Source organism: Lissotriton helveticus, chromosome 3_1, assembly GCF_964261635.1.
Source record: "Lissotriton helveticus chromosome 3_1, aLisHel1.1, whole genome shotgun sequence".
Taxonomy (NCBI): Eukaryota; Metazoa; Chordata; class Amphibia; order Caudata; family Salamandridae; genus Lissotriton; species Lissotriton helveticus.
In genome coordinates, this window is record NC_136061.1 from 1,663,703,678 (window position 1) to 1,663,720,619 (window position 16,942).

General features: G+C 45.3%; 1 protein-coding gene across 1 annotated transcript in view; it reads right to left on the reverse strand.

Annotated features, from left to right (window-relative positions):
* MCM6 (minichromosome maintenance complex component 6) overlaps window positions 1–16,359 on the reverse strand; it is a 77,189-nt gene extending 60,830 nt beyond the window's left edge. The window contains exons 1-7 of the mRNA XM_078682455.1: window positions 16,129–16,359; window positions 7,281–7,427; window positions 5,660–5,770; window positions 1,888–2,137; window positions 1,370–1,535; window positions 1,151–1,296; window positions 621–771 (exon numbers count right to left, since the gene is read on the reverse strand). Coding sequence (XP_078538581.1) covers window positions 621–771; window positions 1,151–1,296; window positions 1,370–1,535; window positions 1,888–2,137; window positions 5,660–5,770; window positions 7,281–7,427; window positions 16,129–16,226 — 1,069 coding nt within the window. The 5' untranslated portion in view covers window positions 16,227–16,359. The remainder of the gene's footprint in view (window positions 1–620; window positions 772–1,150; window positions 1,297–1,369; window positions 1,536–1,887; window positions 2,138–5,659; window positions 5,771–7,280; window positions 7,428–16,128) is intronic.
* Between the last annotated feature and the right edge of the window lie 583 nt (window positions 16,360–16,942).

Below are 16,942 nucleotides of genomic sequence, written 5' to 3' on the forward strand. Positions count from 1 at the left end.
CGTGGCGCAAACTGCAGTGGCCTCATGACTAGGGCTTAAACACTATTTGCAAATAAAGCACCAAATCCAAGTAATAAATATTTGAGTCCACTTGCACTCAAACACAAATATAATTTTTTTCCTGTTAATTTCAAGAAATCAGTACTACAGTCTATATTGCCACGTCCCATTTGCGGTGTCGCTAGCCCCATCCCACCAGGAAAGGAAAAAAAATATATGAAGGAGCCAGCTAGTGCTGGCCGCCCCGTACCATTTTTTTACGCCTCCAATTACTTTTAGCCATGCTGAACAGCATGGCTACAAAACACACAAAGCCAAAAGGTTTTAGGTGAGAACTATTGGCTTATCCAATGTTTGTTACTTTCTTCAAGTGGCTAGACGTTTAAGCAACCAAGAAGTCTATTACGCATTCATGTCTTCGCTGTTTGGCAGTATATCTCCAGGCTTGCTCTTCCAGTTGGGGTGCCCCTATTATTTGAACCTCAATTAGACTAAGAAACATCCTACCCATATACAGGTCTTTGATTCAAAATATAACTTGGAAGCCTTTATCACTGCATCATTTCTATTAAGTTTCCACCGCAATGTCCGACTGTGGCAGTAAAGGAAACTTTATTTACCATGAACCGTTGGAAAAAGGCTGGTACACAGGTTGTGATAAAGGTTTTTGTCCTGACTCATTTCAAAAACCTTCTCCCACTCCTTGGCTGACATCTGGTTTTTAATGCTTTCCGCAGTCTGTTCTTCATCTTTCAACTCCTTTCCGCCAAACTGAGGAGAAAGAAAGAAAACGTTTGTTAAAGTCCATTTATATGAAGTTTACCCAAGTAGCCGAGATCATTGTCACGTCCCTGGGATTTGCACTTCAGTGGTAAAGGACGCCAACACTAACCACTGTCGCTCTAGGAAGAGTGCATCAGGACAGGGCACACTGCGCTTTTAAGTGTAATCACAATCCGCAAGGTATGACAAGCACATTCTTGGAACAGGCACATGAAATACAGGGTGATCAAATTGTAAGTTTTACAGCAGATTACAGTAGATGAAGTTTAGGCGAATTGGTGGTCATTTCCTCGCACCAGCTTAATCACCAAATATGCAGAGGACATACCATTCGTTAAAACACATAGGTTTTCCTGATTGAACTCACCCTGGGGTTTGTAGGTGCCACGTAACAGGCCAAGAACACCAGCTTGTAAGACAGGTCCCTGACTCCAAGAGCTTTGAGTCCTTGCACACCTTCATTCTGGAAGCCTTCAGGAGCACCAACCCGGGAACTGGTCTCCGCGCGCACTCCTGAAATAAACTGACACTTAATACAAATTTTAAACACAGGCCTGAATCACACGAAAATTGGAAGCCATCTTACCAGGAGTGGCCAGCTGAGAGACGTCTGGCACAACAATTAATGTTCCTGTGAAGTCACACTTGTCTCCTGCCTGCGCCGACTCCACGGCTTCAGCACGCAAGATTATTTCCACACTGCGAGGAATGCTGCCACGAGGAAGCTCTGCCTGGGTCTCTTGAATGCGCACCTACAAGATCACAGGAGAAACAGCAGATCCACCTTTAAAGATAACTTGTGTCAAGCTACTTAACATTGCCAAAGGAGTGTAGGCAGATTCTTCACTGTATCTGCTAGATTAACTACTTGGGCAGTAAACGTTTACTTCATTTCTTAGAGTTAAAAGATGTCATTTAAACCCCAATGGTACAAACAAGATATCCCAATCTAGACATGGAGAGGTGTGTACAGGGGAAAAACCAGAGCTGGGTGAATACTTCTAAGACTTAAAATCTATTCTAGCAATGTACTTTTTTTAAATGTATATATTGTTTTATTTATGCCACACTGGTTTAATTGAAGGATGAACAAAAAAAGTCTACCTTTTGAAAATCAACAAATCTTGATTTATTGGTGTCCAGCATGAACCTCCTGCGGTTTGCACAAACAGGATTTTTACAAATGTTGGGCTGTGTGTATTTGAATTGCTGCTCCACATCTTTGATCAGCGTCTGACAGTCCAGGCATAAGAAGGAACCACTAACAAGCTCGGGATGAACAGGGTGGGTCCGGACTACCTGCCCACTGATGCGCAGCAGGGAGCCGACTCTGGGAGTCGTCAGTTCTCGAATTCTGTGGGGAAAGATCAATCAGGGTGAAGGTCAGTGAGGTTCGATATACAGAGTGTGTAAACTACTGCCACAAGCAATGCAAAAATTTAAATTTAAACAACCTAAAATACAATTAAATTTTAGAATCTAACAGAGCACTGCTTAAAGATCAGATGTATAATCCAATATATTTTTTAACCTCACACGTCCATCTCCAAGGTACTACTGACCTTCAAACAAAGTTCCCTCTTCCTGGTCAGGCATTAATCCACAAACATTAATGATTCTAGGCGGCGGAACACCTTTAGGTTTTAATTTCCACGCGACCACAAACGCTTATACTAGTCAACCATAATGTTCACTTGGCAACACCAAACTGTTGACCAATACACTTAACTTGTTGCATCTGCAGTACAGGCCTCAACTCACTCGCTCTACTATCGGATAGGACTACAATCTATTGTCAGACTTTGTGCTTCTTCAATGCTTGTACATTGCAACAGGTTCCTTCTAAAGGACTCATCCTAATGATAGAATTACCTTTACCACCCACACACTTTGTAAACCCTGCAGACACACCCACTACTCTACCACAGGTCTGCTGTCTTTCCATAAAAATAAACAAATTTTAATTAAAAAAACCACTTTCCAAATACCCCAATATTTTCTTTTTCATGAGGAGTGTATCGAGTAGGCAACAATGCATATTGAGTCAATGTACGCTGACTAAGCCCAGATGTATGTGACATAAGGCGCTGTATCGACAGCTCCGGTCCAGACTCTTACAGGCAACTTTGGGGTCTGCATGTTAACCTCCACAACCAGTAGCGGCGGGCAGTGAATGAGGGGGAAATGAATGGCGGAACCAAAAAATACATAACGTGCCCGCGTTCTCCTTTGCTTCGCTGAAACCAGGAAGCAATAGACTACCCATAGCCAATCACAACCCTGCAATGCAGCACTGACTGCTCTGAGCGTCGTGAATCGGTGCTCAGATGTGGACTGGGCATGTTCCCCACCAGAAACATGCAAAGTGCGCATGACTGTTTGGCCGGGTCAGGACCTGCCAAGCATTCATGCTCACTTGAAATGTACAAACCACTCCTTCCCTGTGCTTCCAGCCCACCCTAACCCAGCCCGAACCTGTGAAAAATAAAAATCGCAATTACGTTTATTTTTCCTGCTCAAAGAGCATTGGGGTGACGGTTCTCCGCCTTAGCGGAGAAGCAGCCCCATCCATAAAACAGTGCTTTTTCCCTCTGTGACCTTGGTAGCAGGGCAACTAAACTCCCATGGTTTGATTGCTCTGGGAGACGCACCAATGTTCCTATTTGGGAAAGTAAAAGTCTGGGCATGGAGACAGAGCAGGGTCAGACTAGATGTCCAGAGGTCAGATCTTACATAGGGTGGGCTGGGCCTCCCAGACCTCAGATTGTAGTATCTGGTAGGCTTCCTCCCGTATGCTGCATACTGGTGAAACGATGGCCCCAACTGAGAAATGGCACTGCTGGAAGAGACTTAAGCCAGAGGACCTTCCCAAACTACTTATGTGAGGCCATGGACTGCCAGCAAGTACCAGCTATGTGGTGTCCCAGGTCACAGAGGCATGGAAAAAGATGGTCATGCAGGTTTTGAAATGTGCCCCATATGCCAACCTTCCCATTTGGTGGTTGTGCCGCTTCACGAGCAGCGCAGTTCCATGGATGTTTTGCACTAGCGAGTGAGGGCAGGAGACCATTTTCTGAATGGCACCTTCATGACATTAGCGGAAGGAGAACACATTTTGGGGTGGGACCAGGGCATTTTCTGCAGTACACGAGCAGGTCCTACACGGTCCAAGACATATGGACAAAGTTCCCTGAGGAACCGAGAGACTCCCACATCCTGGCGGTCATTTTGGACTCTGGTTTCACTAAAAGCTATAATCTTCAGATTGTACACCGACCTTAAGAGCAACAGGCAGACAGAAGTGGATTCTGCCTGCGCAAATTGGGATGGGTTCTTGTGGGCCCTTCTCTCAGACGGAGTGGAGGCACATTAGGACAAATATGCATGTAGCAGCCAGAAATGCTAGATTAAAACTGACAATTCTATTACCTACACAGGGCTCACCTGGCGCCCCAGCAGCTTAACAGGGTCTACCAGACGAGTTCAGCTGGGTGTACATTGTGCAGAGAGACCGCAGCTCACTTTAGCCACGTCACGAGGACGTACCAGGAGAGAAGACCTTTTTCAGAGGAAAAACTACAGGATATGCAGCGGGTAACTGGAGTCAGGGCTGGGCTGAACATATGATGTGCCATTGCCTAATGACTCTTCCCACTCCCTAAAGAAGGTAGGAATATGGGATAAATATTTTCCCAAATGGGGGTGCTTGCTAGATGGTGCATCGATCTCCACTGGGCCAGCCCAACACCACCGATGCAGGGTAAATTGAGAACTGACCAATTGGAATGGGCAGATGCTGAAGAATGTAGACTCCGAATAGTCTGCACGGATGACAATGCATGGACCTGGTGATATACGGTGCAATGGTAGACCTCTTGAGAGGATAGATAAGCGGTGGTTGAGGATTCCGACCCGTGCTCACTGCAGTGAGAGACCAAGACAAGCCTTGCTGTGGGCTGTTGGCTTCCCACCCCCAAAAAGAGTCTGGGGGTTGGGAGTGAGGAGTCAGACAGCCTCTGATGTGGGGTGTGTAACAAGTGTGACAGAGGCTTGGTGTTGCACTGCTGACCACCCTCCCACCCAGCGTTACCCGCACGGTTAACAGATTTCTAGTTCTATGTGTGGGCATACATATCTTTCTCCCCCCTGCCCCCCCCCCCCCTCCCCCAATCTCCTGGGTGGGAGGAAACTGCTTGTATTAGCACCCCTAAAAAGCAGGGGCCAACTATGCTGCAGAACGGTTCATATGGTTATCTGTTATGATCACGGGTGTTTGCCCTGAGCAGTTTTTGTATTGCAGTGCAAAATGCAAAAAAGAAACGCAAATTAAAAGTTTCCTTCAGAAAAAGCTTCCTTCACATACGAGCTCTCCCTGAAACTATCTAGCAACTTTCCAAACCTATTCACCTTTTCGTAGGTTAATCGCTTTTAAATCAACAAATAAGGCGGACGTATTTCCTCTCATTAACTCAAAGATCCTTCTACACACTGTTTGTCCTCAAGAGTTACCTCTAATCTTTATGAGTGCATCGCTACCTCCCTCCCCCGTGTCCCCTCTCCCCCAACACCACCTCCTCCCCAAAAGGGATCATCAATTTTGGAGAGAATGGACATCTGACCACTAAAACTAGAGTACACAAAGTACATCCCTCAGCCAACACAGACTCCCGGTAGGTCACCCAAAACAAAATAGTTCCCTGAAAAGTTGGGCCCTGAACTTTAGGTGGCTGACCTTTGTGCTCTTTTGAGGATCTGGATTCTGGCTGCTGTAAACTTTGCAATCACAATATTTTGGGCCACAAAATTCCAGAAGACTATCACTACAAGTGTTAAAATAGAAATAGGCCCTCAACAATCCATTCGATCACCATCTTACTTGTGTCTTGTCGGCAGTTCCTGAAACGCCACATAAAACTCCTTGTTTGGGGGAACATTGCCATGGTCTCTGGCAAAGCTTCTTACTGCTCGGCACAGGTACGGATAAACTCTGAAAGACAAAAGGGTGTTAGTGTCCAACCCTCAGTTGTAGTTCTAATGATAAATACAATTTAAATGTGGCCAAGAACTGTCAAGTAGAGGAGCCATTTACAGGCATGATTGAAATGTTCCGTACTAGTTCCATTTAGAGAAGCAATCATTTTGCTGTACATAACATGACGAGCTAATTACGGGAAGATAGTGAGCTATTGCCCAGAGTCACAGGATGCTGAGCTGCCGCCAGGAATCGAATTGTGATCCTCACACACCAGGTCAGCCTTCAGCCACTGCACCAAACCTCAGCTGGTGGCTCAATTTCACAAAATAAAGTTTGAACAAAGTTAAAACAGTCCCACGTGGTCATCAGCAAACCAATAGGAGCGAATTTGAGAGGGGGGGAGGAATTGGCGTCCAACCTGGTTATACAATATTAGGAGCCAGAACACAAAGGTGGGTGTAAAGCACTGCAAGCAGGACATCAGAGCATGGTTAACTCTACAGGTCCAAACTGCAAACAGTGCAGGGTCTAATGAACACACAGGGGGAGCTAGAGAGCAGCCACAAACTCAAAAAATCAATAGGCAATACTTCACTGAGCATGGAATTTAAAAGCGGCAGAGAAAAAAAAAATAGAAGCTGAAAATGCAGATCAGCTAGTTACATAGAAATGCACCTACCACCAACAGCATTGCATTTACATCCCTACAGCGAGAACTAATGTACTTAAATGTTTGGTTTGCAGGCATTTTATGTATCACTCAATACCTTTCGAGGTAGACGACGTACAAGCCAACTAGAAAGACTGTTTATGTAGGGATACATTTAAGGAAAGCCCATGTATACAAACAGTGCTAAGCAGCAACACAAGCAACTGAATAAGTGTGGAGTGCAGGATAGTCTTGTCCGCTCGTGTACTTACCAAGTGTTTGCAAATATACAAGAATACACTTAATCACCTTGAACGTAGTTAATATGCGTATAAATAAAAAAAGGTAATTCTGGTTGCCTGACAAACTGTTTCTTATACGAGTGGATACACTGAACAAATAAATCAAACTACCACCTTGCTGTTGTAAAAAAACGAAAGAACATTAGAGAGGTGTTTACCACAGTCTAGAAGACCCTCTTTCAGCAACTTCGTACCAGATTGCATAAATGGAAATATAAGCCACTAAGTTCCAAATACAGAAGGAGAGGTTCAGCGGGGACAAACTATATGGACTATATAGACAAGTCGTGTCCTTTTAGGTATAATTGGGATATCGTGGCAGAATATAGTGTTCAAAGTACTTATTTTTGGAAAACTGTTCTAAAGGAGAAAAACAAGCACATACATACAATCCCAACTACAGTAATACAACGTGCACCACACTTACCACGTCAAGAATACGCACAAGCTGAAAAGTTCCTTATATGCATGCGATATATTTAGGGCTACAGATAATTAAGTACCTTCAATAAACGTTCAACTGGAAACTCAAGAAAACTGTAGTGAAAGCAGACAATCACACCAAGTTTACCTGTAGAATTCCTCCTGGATTGTGGTCGCCAACTGCTGGTTAAACTGCTCCAGATCCAGGAAGCTGACTAGCAGTGTATTCCTCTCTGGACGAATTAACTCTTCAGCGTCTCTCAAGTATTTAACTTCACCATCGCTGCTTTGGAACCTGAAGGTAGAAGCGAACGTACTTGTTAATCGAAGCATTTATCTTGCCTAGAGAGTGTGGGTGTAATAAAAGGGCTGATTTATTTACTGAAAGAACCTCAAGGTGCACAGAACGTACAAGAAACTTTGGAAGACCATCGCCAGCTGTGCTAGCGAACAAGTTACAGAGACATTACAAGACCAGAAGGGTTACAGTACCTTACATACCAAGCTGTCATGTGTCAGTATACAGCGTAAGGAACTTGGGGTTCATGTTTGACTCCAAACTAAATTTCAAGGCCCAGATCAATAAACTTTCCTCCTTGGTATGGCACACTCTGAAGCTGATAAGAAAGCTCCTGCCATTTGTCCCTTTAGATACCAGGAAAACTCTTGTAACTAGGTTGGCATTATCTAAAATGGACTATGAAAACGCTCTTTATGCAGGACTTCAAAAACAGCTACTACTAAAACTCCAGCGCCTCCAGAGCGTTGCAGCCAGGCTAGTTTTGGACATACCCAGATTTGAGCCGGTGGCTCACAGAATGGGCAGTCTCAACTGGCTAACAAAGAGAATTCAATTTAAGTCAGCTTGCCTGGCATGTAAGGCCTTGCATGGTTCAGGCCCCCATTTTCTGAAAAACAACCTAAAACAATACGACCCACCTATGACCCTCAGGTCTAGCAGTGCTATGCTACTGAAGACCCCCATATTTAAACAAATAAGATGTGGGGGAGAAGCTTTGTTCTGCACACAGCAAAGACCTGGAATCAGATACCAGTAGCAATAAAAAAACAGCCCATCACTGGGATCTTTCCGAAAATCCCTAAAAACCTGGCTCTTTTCAAAATAGTCCCCGGCACCTCTGTCATACCTTCTTCTCCCACCTCCGGCAGTCTGAAGTCATTTTTAGCGCCAAGACGCCCACGGGCATTTGTGCGCTCTACAAATCTGATAATCAAATCAAAATGCAGCAACAGGCAAATATAAAAAAGTATCAATCTAGATGCAGAAATACCTCCAAACACCCTAAGCAGTTAAGTGCTTTTTGGCACCAATAACTGCATTAAGCTTTTCGAACGCCGCATAAATATTCAACTATAAGTCTTGGAAACATGTTATAACAGCAATTCTTTCGAAAGCAAATATCAGCATGCAAATGGTCAGGCAAAGCAGCCTGCAAGTTTAACATTTTCCACCTCGAGGAAGTGAACAAACCAGGTGGTCAAAACATGCATGAAAAGTGCATTTCAGGATTGATTATGACGAAAATACACCACCCAGATCATACGATACTTCTCTATTGTGGGAGCCTGCATTTTACCCTCTGCCAATAAGATTTTCCATGTAGCTTTGGGTTTTAATTAGTGTAATATTAACTGCGGAAAGTACTTTTGAAAGGAGCCTCAGACTTTGAGCTTCAAGACCATGGACTCACACTGCTTATGATCAATGCGTGTCACCCTACTGCAGATGTTACCCAACAACCACAAAACCCAATTGACAAGTTTTAAGATATAGACCTGCAAACTTTGGTATCTCCAGCCTCAAATGGCACCTGCCCGACTTCTGCATCAGCAGACTTTGTTTGGACTGACAAGCTGGGCAACTAACTAGTTGCATCATGAACTCTGTATTGCTCCATCAAATAACTAGGAAGTCTACTCTTTACTTTGGAAAGTAACATTAGGCACAATAAAATAAGTTATTTAGGAATCCTGTTAAAAAAAATGTTTTAATCCACAGATCACCCTGCAATGGCCATAGCGTTTTGGATTTGTTACATTCGTATTTGAGATAATCTATCATCCACGCATGCTGATCAGGGGTGTTATGAATGGGCTTAGCCCACTTGCCTCTAATTTGCATAGTTAGTAACTAGAGCAGAGGTCTTCAAACTTTTGTCGGCCGAGCCTCCCCATCTAAACCTTTTTACACGTCGAGCCCCTCCATCGCCACCACCTGATAAAAAAAGTTCTGGAAGCTGGTACTCTGCATTATTGAGGGGCATTTCCTCCTGCAGAGCCCATGGTGTATAGGACAAATAATGTATTAAATAAAGTAAGAGTGTTTTGTAAACTGAAGTTTTTGTAGTCCATGTGTTTATTCTAAAGTTCAAATGAAAAGAAAACGATTAGCACAAAAAAGGTCATTGATGCTTTATTTTTCACATAAAACACAACATTTAGGATAGATTAGCAAAAACACTCCTATAACAGGTGTGGGAGTGCATGTTTTTCTCCAGAGACAATGTGTGGATGGATTCTTGCTTCTGCCATCCTTAGGTTGTGGTCCACTTCCAGTCTTGAGCAGTGCCTGGAAACGGGAGTGCTCACAAAATGTTGTAATATTTTTTTCCAGTTTTATATAGCGCGACATGACCCAAAGGTACAGGAGCATCTTTTACATTACGCGCTCTTCTGTGGGGTGCGTACACTGTTCAGTTTCATAGCAGGCAATGCCTTTCTCCTCGTAAAACCATCCAGCAGTACTGCCAGAAGTAGTGAACAAGAAGTCATGGCCCGACTCAGTCCTAGACCATACGCATGCAGCATGCTGTGTCCTGGAATGTAGTCCCTCCCAATTTTACTGGCACACAGCTCAGCCCTTGCTCCAAAGGGAATCCTGAATATTGTACTTGTAAGGCTGGTTAGGCTTTATCAGTATTCGTGACCAACGGCTGGTTAGGCTTTATCAGTATTCGTGACCAATCAGCTTTCTTGCAGAATGGAAAACCTCCAACCAACTGTTGGATGGCCACTGGATGATTGGCTCTTGCCAAGTCATAGGCAATAACCGCCTCACCTGGACTGGTTTTTACAAGCCAAGATACTGACGTTTTTTGGGCCCAGGCATCAGGTCACATTCCTTTGGAGGAGCATATTAGACAGGAGGAGCTGGTGTTGTGAGCATTCTAGCAGAGGCAGTGCAGCAAGCCTTCTGAGACTTACAGCCTTCTCATTATTACCCTGGACTGTACCACAATACATTGGGCAAGAATAGGATTTCAGAGCTACAGAGAACTGGGCAGCTTCTTGTTTTTTCTTCCCCCACCCTCTTTTTGATTTTATACTTATGCACATACCTGTTCTGTTGCCATCAGGACTCCTTGGCTTCCCTTAGGACACTGAGCATTGCATACACCCTAGCAAGTTTATTGGCCCCATTATTTTGAACAACCTCATACCGGTCGTATAGTGGCTATTGTTTTCTAGCTTTCCAGTTACAAGTTTAGATTTCAATGGGGGATTAAGCTTATTCCGACATTGGTTAGTGACATGTCGCCTGGGCTTAATAAAGGCAGGTGGGACAAATGCGAGTGGAACTGGAAGGAGTTAATTTATGCACTGGCTCTCACAAAGCAAGACTCCAACATACAGCATCTCGTAAATTACATAGAGCATATGATATGGATGCAGCAGAATATGCACTCCTACACACTGGGCAGAAATGTTATGCTGGGGAAATAAATCAGGCCAGCTCCTTGAACAGTGGCTCCAAAACCAGACAATCAGCAACGGGTTTCCAAGATTGTGAGTTTGCTGGGGGGTCAGAGTGTATTCTGATGATCAGATAGCCAAAGAATGTGAACATTTATTTCCACTTTGTATACTGACAAGCACTTTACAGGTCTTTAAAAGACAATTTATGCATTATTGAGGCTTTGTTTTTCACCCGTTCCTAGAGCCCCTGAATCTCCACTCTTCCTATTGCTGGAAGAATTAGCCCCTCTCCCACTCCCCACCACCTCTAAAATCGTTGTGCCTCTGGCCTCTAAAGACCTGTGACTCCAGACACTCTCAGCCCAGCCCCCAGCAGCTGGGGCTGCGATACACGACTGGCGCCTGAAAGCAACAATAAAAGGTGAAGTGTGCGCCCCCACAGGGGGGCGCGCCCCACAGTTTGAAGACCTATGAACTAGAGTGTACCAGTACTCAGTACCCTGGGACGGCAGTCTGAATTGTGGTGGCGGTACGACCACTGATGCCCAGTAATCACTGGCTGCCTCATTGCCCAGAGAAAATGTTTCACATCCTTAGCTAAAAGGTCAGCTCCCTAGTACAGCATGTTGAGATAAAAGTCCCCCCTTAGTGTACAGGAGGTAACCTCCTACCGCTGAAGTTTACAGATAGAGGTCGGGTAAACACAAGAAATCTATAAGAGGGGCGATAGGGGGTCCCAAGAAAGTTACAGTAGGTGGTAAAAAGGCTAAAAAAAAGGTATTAAAACTACCCCTGGGAAAACTAAAAACAGAAAGGATCTCCCTGAGGTGGCGGCATCACAAATCTTTGCTGCTGCAGAACTCTCCTCTTCTAGTGGAGTGCAGGTCTCTCGTTGGAAAAGTGAAGCCTACCGGTGGTGACTCTGCTTTTCAGGTTTGCCAGGTGAATGGGAAATCTATCAAACCTAGAACTACAAAAAAGTAGGTTACCTATTAGCGTGGTTAAAGTGACTCCATCATTACGCTCTTATTTCAGGGTGCAGCCAGAAGTGTTGGTTATTGGCAAGCAATCAGACCCTGGATCTAGGAGTCAGTGCCCGGTTAGTTTAATTCCCAGTCCCAGTGGAGCTTGGCTGCTGACTCATTCATCCCTAAACTACAAAGTCAGCATCAGAGGGCACCCCCGGCAGCATAGAGGGGTACCCCCCGTGAGCCTACTGTGCCGGAACCGCCCGCTCCACCGCAGTGATTCGCAGTGAATAGTCCCAGAAGCTACGGAAGGCTAAGCAAAGCCACAGCAGATTAACTACAGAGAGCGACGCCAGAGGTCTGAAAGTGGCCCCCCTACCGTCCGCTCCACGGTGGAGGACGCCGGCTGCTAAGAAGGGAGCAGTCCCCCCCCCCTCCCCCCACCGCACCACAAAACCCGGAGACAGGACACGGGCTAATGAGTTGGATACCCCCGGAGGGTAGGGCGCCGCCGCTGCCCAGGGGAGCGACTGAGGAAAGCCCTGAGATCAACAACCGGAGCGGCGCTGCGTCTGAAGACTGAAGCCTGCCCCCATCGGATCCTTGGGTTACCGGGTGTCTACATACGCTGCGCCTCTCAGTGATACAGACTGGCAGCCATGAACTGATCTACTGTATTCTATGGAGTTCAACCACTCGCAATACACAAATTTCAGCAAATTGGAATGGACTGAGACACTGTGTGGAACAATGCATTGCTGTTGAAAGACTCTGCGCGCGGATTCAGGGGGCACACAGAGACTTGAGGTATTTGTATTTCTCCTACCCGCCTGCTCACTTTAAATTACCTCCTTTGTTCAAGATGGCTGGAGCCATAAACCTGTAACAATAAATCCCCCCCCCCCCCCCCCCACGGTACCTCTAGCCACGAGGCTCCTCACTTTATCTCCCCCACACAGAGATAAGCATTCCTCCCAGATAGCTGGAGCATTGCTGGCTCTGATGGAAAGTGAAACCCCTCCCCCTATGCCTAAAGTAACAGCAGCAGACAGAGGACTAATATCTCCACCTCATCTGCTTGCATGAAGGAGAAGGGGAACTGCTCTTCTATACTAGTTAAGCAGCTGAAACAAACAGAGGACTAATGTCTCTATTCCACCTATTTGGCGGACATGTCTGATTAGTCTCTTTCAGGGACGGACATCTTGGATTAGTCATTTCTTCTTTATTTGATCACTCGTTTAGAATTTAACACTCTAGACTAAGCACAACTTCTGATCACTTGGCTCAGTTAGGTATCTACACCCTCCTTTGTAAGAAAGAATGCCTGCCTATTATTGTACCACAATACTTTGAACTATATTCTGAACATGCGTAATCCACAGAATGATACCTCATATATGGAAAGATGCCTATGATTGCAGTTCACTCCTAGCTTTACTCTGAACATGGTGATGTACAGTCTGCCACACCATATCGGATAGAACGTTTGCCTAGTTTTGCAGTATTCTACCTATACCTGTATTTTGATCATTTTTAAGGCACAGATTGCTACCTCATACACCTTTTTACCGCAGCATTAGTCCTCGACCGGTATTTCGAACTTTTGTAATGCAATGCTACCTCATTTACCCTGGTTTGCTAACTATTGTCACTTCTGATATCTATGATGGTGACACTACCTCACATATATATATATATATATATCTGGTTGATCGCTAGTACCACTGTTGTACACTATAACCTATAAAATTGTAACCTATTCTATTTATATGTTACTCTGCACACTCTTACATTTAGGATACGATCACTAGTACTATTCCTACATCGTGTAACCTATTGTTTGTTTTTGTTTTCCCTGCACATTTATGCCACTATAGTGCATTCTCCAACTCTCACCTAAACCAACATCGCAACATGGATCCCCCCTATCCCCCCCCATTCTCAGTCCCCACTACCCTCTCACCTCCTCTTAGTATAACTTCCCCTCCCCACAACAGGACCACTCCCAATCCCATTTCCCCTCCTACCCTCAGCCCCCATTACGCCACACACCCCATACACCCCTCACCCACCTCCCCTCCCATCTTATCCCCCACCCATCCGGCGGTCTTACTCACCCAACACGCCACACTCCCTGCTCGTAGACGCAGCAATTGCCCTCGTCCCTCTCGTTGCCCCGGCAACACCTCACACAACTACACCTGCCCGCCCAACGGGTCCTCCACCCTACCGTCGTACTCTCTCACTCAACCTTGATTATTTTTAGGAATTGTCTGATTGTTCACATGTTGGACTTTGTAGCCATTTCTTTGTAATATTTTACACACAGGTTGTCTTTGCTTCCACTTATTTGTACCATTTATACCATGTAACCTATTGATGTAACTGTCTGACTATGCTCCCCCATGTACTCTTTGTAAAGCGCTCTGATATCCGCAAGGATCTTGTCCGCGCTATATAAAACTTTCGAAATAAGTACACTCCCATCCACCCTACCAGCCCTTGGACATAGTTCCTGTGATAGGAATGGAGTCTATATAGTTGAATTAGAAAAACCTACAGAGGCGGTCACTTCAAAAGAACTAGTCTCCCAAGCCACAGGTTCAGTCCTCCAGTCCAAGGATTAGGGGACTCATTCTGGGGATATGACTGCTTGTAATGAAGATTTGTTAATTGTTGCCTCAAATTTAGTACAACCACTATTAGGAGCGTCGGATAACAGCACATCAGAAACGAGTTCCCTTACAGCCCAGTTGGCTCAACCAGCTTTGATTCTGCCTGCAGGTCTGGAGAACCTCTGTTGCATTAACAGAGGACATTAAGAAAGGGTTCGCAGCATCTACAGCTAACCATGGGGAGTTTAGAAATTATTGTGAATCTTTGGGGAAAAAAAAGTCTACCTCATTAATACCCTGAGGTTCTTGGTGTGGGCCCCAGCTCTGCCAGCACCAGGTGGAGTCTCCACAGTAAAGATCATAATTTCAATCATGTCAGTAAAACAAGCAGTCAGTTGAAGAGTGGCTAAAAAGCAAACAGTCTGTGCAACAGAATAAATATTTCTGCCTTGCAATTAGAAGACAGGTAAACATGTGAAACACACACTGGCGGGAGGAATGTTTGCAATTTGTCTAACCACTGGCAATCATTCGGGGTAGCATCCCAACCCATTGCTCTTTTGCTCACCATGCCACCTGTACGCAGCCAAATGCAAATTTGTCTGAATCTGCTCCTCATGGGAGCAGTCCTGCCCGAACTGCCAAAACTCACATTGCTTCATGTACCACCCTGAGGCATGGACATGCCCAGGCGTGGGTACAATACTCACTGGAATCAAGATGTGCCCGGCTGATGAGCCCATAACTAGGGTGCAACCGTTCCTGGGTTGCTTGTTTTCCAGTTCAGGAAGGGCCTGGCAGTTCGAGCTAGGCTGTTCCCACGACAAGCTGGCTCAAGACTGATTTGCATACGTCTGGGTCAAAACTGAGGTGGCATGGCGAGCAATAGAACAGTAGGTTGGGGTTGGGATGTTACCAGAGCGATGGCGCGTGGTTAGACACATTTCAAGCATTCCTCCCAGCACCTTTTAACGTTTCATGTACGGTCCTATGTTTCATGTATCATACCGCCCTAAACTGCATGGTTATGCCCAGACCTGGGTCCCATGGTCACTGTGACTGGAACCAGGCTGTACCCGGCTTATAAGCTCATAAAGAATACAAAACTGATCCTTGGTTGCAGTTCAGGGAAGATCTGCCAGTTAGGTCTGGACTGTTCCAATGAGAAGCAGAATTAAGAATGATTAGCATAAGGATAGAGCCACACTGAGTTAGCATGGAGAGCAAAATAACAATGGGTTGGGATCCACCCCCCCCCCCCCAGCAATTACCTGTGGTTAGAGAAATAGCAAGCATTCCTCCCATCACATTTTGTGCGTTTCAGTCTACACCCTTCGGGTTAGTGCAGTAAATCGCAAAGCCATGAGGTCGACTGCCAAAAAGGTCTATAGTTACCGGGTGCGGCGATTTCAAATAGGGGAAGACATCGAAAAGACAATGACTTTTATTCCACGAACACATTTAAAAAAATAACAAAATCAGCCACTCGCGCTGGGTGATTAGCGCCGTAACTACATGTTAGGAAGTACAGGAAATAACCAAAGCCCTCTTTCATGTTTGCCAACACCACCGCCCACGAAGGAACATATGAACTAATTTCGGATAGTTCAAAGATGTTTCAGCGCATAAATGCATTCTTTATTAAAGATAGCTGGGGGGAGGGGTGGGCGTTGTTTGAGGGCTTAATACTCACTCCTCCAAGAAGTCCAAAAATAGTTTCTGACACTTCTCAGCCACCTCGTCTTTCACCTGCTGCGCCGCGACGCCGCTTGCGGGTTCGGTAACGTCCATATTGCTGTAGCTGGGGGTAAACGCGTTAATCCCAGGGCCCGATTACCTCCAGCCACTCTCCGCCACTCCACCCAAAGACTTCCTTCGGTACAATGAGAAAGTTTCGCGCCACAGCGTACACCACGTGACTCGTTCGCGCCACACCAGACCAATAGCAACATTGTTGGGCAAATCCCTCGACTTAGTTTCGCGGGAGTTTTATCCAATCGCTGAATGGGGCTGGCCAACACGATCGCATGGCAGAGCAGGCTCCAGAGTACAAGTAAGTTGTCCTTTATTTCTATGTTTTCGCGTAGCTTTGCGTCACAACGTTGCCTTCTAAGCGCCATCTTAAAATCAGGCAAAAAAATGCCTTGCTTTCCATGCTACCGTGCAAACACTACGACATAACAAACACACGGCAGACTTTTGCCTTTAAGGAAACATAAAGCACTCGCAGGCGAAAACTGTTGTAATGATGTAACAATTCTTTAAAATTAATTACACTCCTTTATTAAGCATAACCCGTTTGCAGAGGAACTGCGGACACAGCCGCTGATCAGCTCTCTTCCCAATCAGTGGTCGACCAACTTCCCTAGTTCTAAACGGAACAACTCATGCAGTTTGATTAATGACATTTACGTACCAACATAGCGCGAGTAGTGGCTGGCTCGAGACACAACACTCCCCCCCCCCCCCCCTTATAATAACAGAATAACTTAATATACTATAAGAAT